General features: G+C 39.9%; 1 protein-coding gene across 1 annotated transcript; it reads right to left on the reverse strand.

The window, feature by feature from the left end:
* Positions 1–1,093: 1,093 nt before the first annotated feature.
* LOC311486817 (blue-sensitive opsin) lies at positions 1,094–6,327 on the reverse strand. The gene is made up of 5 exons (XM_084542831.1): positions 4,185–6,327; positions 3,425–3,593; positions 3,074–3,239; positions 2,646–2,885; positions 1,094–2,326 (listed from the first exon to the last, which is right to left on the reverse strand). Exons 1-5 carry the CDS (start codon positions 4,561–4,563, stop codon positions 2,222–2,224), a joined length of 1,059 nt encoding a protein of 352 aa, XP_084398957.1. The 5' UTR covers positions 4,564–6,327; the 3' UTR covers positions 1,094–2,221.
* Positions 6,328–6,674: the final 347 nt, after the last annotated feature.

Here is a 6,674-nt window from a genome sequence, read left to right on the forward strand (position 1 = left end):
AAGCCACAATGGATGAAATGTCAGACGCAACAAGCTTGTGTCAGACAACGTTTGACCTCACATTTAATATTGACAGTTTTCATATTTATTGTATGTATGTATTGTATGTAACTGTATTAATGCCATTCCTTTTCCACAATGAATGTTTTCTGTGCATGAAACAGCTAAGTACAAAATTACTTGTTAAATATTACTTTGCTATTACTTAAATAAGCAGCAAAATACACATTTATTAAGGCATGCCCTTTTTCTTTTATTGTGTAGGTCTCTTTGATGCAGCCACAGGAGAAGTTTGTGCAACCGATAGGATTGGCTTTCACAGATATGTGATAGTCAATCCTATTAAGCTAAACCTCTTTAGTTGATTGTGTTGTAGCGTTTCAAAGGATGAAAAGCATGTAACTATTTCACACTGCTGGTCATTTAATATCCGTACAGTAATAATGATGCATTTCATTTCTGCTGCACTTATTGAAAAGTTATTGTAAATTATTAATATCGCCATTCGTCTAGATACGTGTTTTAGGGTCAATGTGCCAAAATATCCCCTAAATTCTAAAACCATGGAGAGCAAACTAATGAACCACAAGCTGGACATGGTCAGAGTGACTGACAAGCTGAATTCAACCGTGTCTGGTTGTGAACCTCAATAAAAATACTAGATAATAAGAAAACTAGATTATTCAAGACAGGTAGAACAGGTTGACCACGAACATGCCGAAGAGTGCTTGAGTATGCCACTGAAATCCCAGTTGTGAATGTGTGAGTGAATGGGCAGACGTCACTGCGTCACTCTAACTGTAAAGCGGTTTAAATAAAATAGGTAGAAAAGCACTGTATAAAAACAAGACCAGACAAGATCTTATTTCCAGACCCTTGCATTGTTTCACCACTAAATGACACAACCACGACATAAAAAATGTCTGCACTGCTCTATTGTCTGCTGTCAACAATGTGCATACTGTTCCTAATCTGTATATTATATAAATGATCTATTCAAACTCCTGTCAATAATGCATACTTAATTCTCAACTATCTATCAAAACTGTTTAGACAATGTCAGCCATGTATATATTGTCCATATTCTGTAAATATCCTGTAAACATCTGTTAACCCTGCACATTCTGTACATAATAACATACTTCTCAAACTGTGTAGAACCTGTAGGACAGCACCAGCCCTAGTTCTGTCATCTCAGTAAAGACCTGCACTTTCTGTAAATGCTTTCTTTGCACATCTGGTTAGATGCTAACTGTATTTATCTGTTTATGTACCTGTACTCTGTACAGTGACAATGATGTTGGTTCTAATCTAATCTGTACTAACAGTGTAATGAAGGAGGCACACCCTTTAAGTATGGCGCCATCTGTTGGCTCAACATGTCTGCTTTCATTTACTCTGCATTGACAAATTACCACTTTGATTTGTACTTGTATGAAATTCATAATAGATGTTGTAGAGTTTTCAGACTGTAGTGTTACATATACTTTTTTAAAAATCTGAAGATAGAAGTCTTTTAAAGTTCTTCCCAGTGTCAGAATATCAACAGTGTGTGAAATTTAAGTTTGTCTGTGTTTGCCTCAATTTTGTATTTCATGCATAGTTATGCTTAAAATACAACATTGCCAAAAAATCTCTCAGTAGCTCTTGAAGTTTTGAAAATATCATGAACATACATTTTGCATTTTGAAGAAGCTGTGACTGTATTTGTGTGCGTCCCTTTCCCCAAGTAAATCCTATTAAACTCACAAGCCCAATTATCTGATCAGCTCATCCCGGGTGGCTGCTCACAGTGTTTGTCTACAAACTCAGTTACTGTAGCTGTAAAGTTGTTTACTGTTTATTGAATATCTTTTGCACTACAGCATGTATGTACATATATGTATTTACAGAAAATTCTTGACACATTTCTAATACTACTACAAAAAATGGGTTTCCAGTGGCCTGAATCTTTATAAGATAAGCAGGATTTAAGGACAGAAGACAAGATGAAATGAAATGCATTTGTTTCATGTTCACCGTCCCATGCAGACACAAATAATCACCTCTTGACTGGAATCATTTATTTGTTTCTCCATATTTGCAGTTTAATATTTTTTTTGAAACATTTTTTCTTTGCATAAAACTCTTTATTTGTAAGTATAATAAAAAGACATATTTCATCATCTGTATTTCATCAGTATAATCAGCGTTGCTTCCATCAAAATTAAGTGTAAAGAGCCTAAGCAGGTCCAACTTTAGAGACTTCCGTGACTGACTGAGTTGTTGATGAATCCTCATCGTCACCTCCACTCATCCCCAACATCTTCCTTATGCATGAGCGGAACTGAAAGAGAGCACAAAGACCATCACATTGGTTCTTCTTCATTCTTTTAATTCAAAGTATATCTAAAACATAAAAAAAAATAGCAATAATAAAAAGCAGCAAATGACATAACTGCAATTGTTGGAGATGTGTTAGATAACCTGTGATCTTTTTGTCTCTAGATACTCCAGATCAAGTCCAAACTGTATTTTCTAAAAGCCACCATGGGAGGGCAGCAATGGCCTTGTCAGTAAAAATGGGTTCTTTCTTGTTTGTCACAGTTTAGAAGTCAATCTCCTGCCTGCAAAAAGGTATTTAACCCACTTAGACATTAGCCCACCTGCTTGTTGAGGAGGATGTAGATGATTGGGTTGTAGACTGTGGAGGCCTTTGAGACACAGGAGGGTATGGTTGCCAGTCTCAGGTCGAAAGGCTGCCCACGGTTGTTGACAATCCAGAGGGCAAAAGACGCATAAGGCATGTAGCACACCAGGAATCCCAGCACCATGACGACCACCATCCTGGTAACCTCCCTCTCTGCCTTCTGGGTGGAGGCTGACTCAGCTTGAGCCTTTGCTGCCTGTTGACATAGATAGATTGTCAGACTTGGTATTAACATTAAAATACCTCACGTTTTAAACAAGATTTTTTCTTGGCCCCTTCCTTTATGGGATTTACTCATATTCCTCAGTTTGGAAACAAAAAACATACTCATGCAAAATATGTTTAAACATTTCCCCAGATATGTTTAAGGTATGCAGTGAATACCGATTTCAGCATTAAAAGCAGCTGTGAGTAGCAGAAGACGATGGTAGAGAAAGGGACAGCAAAGCAGAAGCCGAAGAGAAACATCACATAAGTTTCTGTGTTGTATTTGTTGCCTGTGGTGTACCAGTCTGGTCCACAGGAGCACTGGAAACCCTCTGGGATGTACCTGTGGAGAACGACAATGTGTCAGTACTCTACATGTGATAACGTGTGTGGTGCTTGTCGTTCTGCATGTAGAAAACTGGACCAGGGGAAATGTGTCACTCATTATCCTGACAAAATCAAAACTGACAAGAAAGGGGGAGGCTGCTAATTTTAGCAGAAAATGTCTATTAGAAAGTATGTACTAACCTACTCCATCCCACCAGAGGAGGAACAGCAGCGCACAAAGCAAAAACCCAAGTTAATCCACAGCAGGCTATAGCATGTTGGGACTTGAAGGCAAAGTTCCCAAGCGGCTTGCAAACCACCAGCCATCTCTCAAATGCTACCACGGCAAGAGACCATAGGCTCACCATGCCTGGAACAAGACAAAAGTAATGATAAAACATTGACCCCAGTTTCCTCCCACCTTATATTAGTGCATATTTGTAACAGAGATTTCAACATTTTAAGGCTGAGATTTAAATGTCAGCTTGAGGTGAACTACAGTCATTACATTCCAGTTTATCATATCTGACCCAGTGCGTACATGCACTTCAGTGTCTTATGTGGCAACAATTTCTGTCACATTTGCAATGGAAAGAAACTTTCAAAGTGTTTAAAATTAAAATGCCATTCTGTCATTTTAATAAATCTAAAATGGTGATGATCTACAGTTCTGTACATGTGAAAAATTAAAGACCATTCTGACAATTAACTTTGTAAATTAGCAGCCGGTCTTGGACACCAGCTCACTAACTGTAGTTTGCATCCAGATCAAAATACAAACCATTGTGCCGAAGAAATAGTCTGTTGTAATATTAACCTTTTTGTGTTTCACTTAATAAGATTCAAGAGCAGGGTAGTGGTTTTAAAATAAGCTAAATAAACTGTGATATTAAACTACTCGCTCTGATAGACCTGTAGATAAACAATCAGTAGAATTTCTAGAAGACATTATGCTCCTTACCACCAAGAGTTGCTGTAAATCCTTCAATCTTACACCCCAGTGGACCAAGAATCATGTATCTGAAGGCAAAGCAGTAGAAGCAGGTGAAGGAGCCCACAGAGGACACGAGGAGGTTTGCCACAGCCAAGTTCACCAGGATGTAGTTCAGATGAGACCGCAGCTTCTTGTATTGAACAGTACATGCGATAGTGAGGATGTTAATGGCCGTGCCAGCCACAAACAAGAAAAACATAAATGCTGACATTGAATAAAAGATCCCCAGGCCTCCTAAATGGTCCTGGGGAACCAGGAAAGGGCTGAAGCTTGTTATGTTGTTGGTGTCCAGAGGGACGGGGATCCAAAAATCATCTTGGAACTCCACTTCACGATTACCCCTCATTTTTCTCTGGTTGTGTCAAACAAATATTTAAGCACTGTTTAAAAAGTCATTAAATGACACTATTTACCAAGACTGCAAATAATTTGCACCTAACTTTAAACTGTACTAACAGATTTCATGTTTTTTGACATGCATTCAAATGGAGGTTTGCATCTCTCTGATGGAGTTAGAGCTGCATTTATAGGAACTTTGGATATTGCTCAGGCTCAACTTAATTGGCTCAAGGGCGGGATTTAAGGCTTTCCTTGCTTTCCCATAACAACATGAGTCACCTCTGAATTAGTTCAGAGATTAGTATGTAAATACCAGAGCTGGCAAGGATCATCTGGTTCTATCCCATGTTAGCGGTCTGTGTTTGTGAAACACAGAATCTCAACATCACATATGACCAGGTGAGTGTCATGTATTTATTCTCAGTAATCAAGGTTGTGCTGGTTTACTTTTACAGCTCTTGGCAATGCACCATTTACCCCAAGGAAACGGCCTGACCTTTTTTTGTGTCACGTAATCAAGTTTGTATGACATGCATGGGTTTCTTGTATACCTGACCCAGATATATACACCTATCAGCCACAACATTACCATTTCCACAGGAGAAGTAAACATAATTGACCATCTTGTGACAATGCAATGTTATATACAATATAATACGATTAGCGGTTCTCTGCGGGTACTCCGGCTTCCTTCCACTGTCCAAAGACATGCTTCCTAGGTTAATTAGTGATTCTAAATTGGCCGTAGGTGTGCATGTGAGTGTGGATGGTTGTCTGTCTCTCTGTGTTAGCCCTGATAGACTGGCGACCTGTCCAGGGTGTACCCCCCCTCTCGCACGATGACAGCTGGGATAGGCTGGGATAGAAGATGAATAATTGAATATGATTATCAAGTTTGTTAATGACACAACAGTGGTAGGGCTCATCTCAAAAGGAAACGAGGTCGCCTATAGAGATAAGGTGCACAGTCTGACTCAGTGGTGCGCCCATAACAACCTCTCTCTGAACATTAAAAAAAATAAAGGAAATCCTCATCAATTTTAGGCGGCATAAAGGGGAGCTCAGGCCACTGGATATAGGTTGAGTGGAGGTGGAGAGAGTGCCGAGTGTTAAATTTCTAGGGTCAACATCAGCGAGGATCTCAAATGGACGGTGGAAAAGTCTCAACAGATATTTTACTTACTCAGAACACTGAGGAAGACCCATCAGACTGGAAAACTGTTGCATTTTGACATACTGCGTAACTGTCTGAAACTAAAACTGTTCAGCGACTGACAAAACAACCCCCTGAGTCATCAACTTTAATGTCACGTTACACTGAATGTGTAAGAGAGGCGGGGTACACCCTGGACAGGTCTCCAGTCTATTGCAGGGCTAACACACAGAGACAGACAACCATCCACACTCACATGCACACCTACGGCCAATTTAGAATCACTAATTAACCTAATGAGCACGTCTTTGGATGGAGGGAGGAAGTACCTGCAGAGAAGCGCTAATCGTATTATATGGTATATAACATTGCACTGTCACAAGATGGTCAGTTATGTTTACTTCTCCTGTGGTTGTAATGTTGTGGCTGATCGGTGTATATATCTGGGTCAGGTATACAAGACACCCATACATGTCATACAAACTTGATTACGTGACACAAAAAAAGGTCAGGCGGTTTCCTTGGGGTAAATGGTGCACTGCACTTTGTATTTGGAGTGAGTGAGTGGGTGTGTGTGCAGGAGAGGCAGGGAGTGTACGGGTATGTGGATGTGGAATTTATATGTGGGTCCAGGGAAGGAGGGTGGGAGTTAACGTATGTGTAAATGTTTGTAGTTTTTTTTAAAGGAGAGCCATTGTAATTTCATTGTATGTCGTACATACAATGACAATAAAGTCATTCTGATTCTGAATGTTCTGCTGGGAAACTTTTAGACCTGGCATTCATATGGATGTTGCTTAGACTTGTACCACCCACCTAGACCAGACCAGGCACCTCCACCCCATAGCAATGACACTCCTTGATGGCAGCAGCCGCCCCCAGCAGGATGCAGCCTGACACAGGCACACACCCAAAAACAGCTTAGGAACAACTCAACAGGAACATGAAAAACAGCACAAGGTGTT

Source organism: Chelon labrosus (genome assembly GCF_963514085.1).
Source record: "Chelon labrosus genome assembly, chromosome: 4".
NCBI lineage: Eukaryota > Metazoa > Chordata > Actinopteri > Mugiliformes > Mugilidae > Chelon > Chelon labrosus.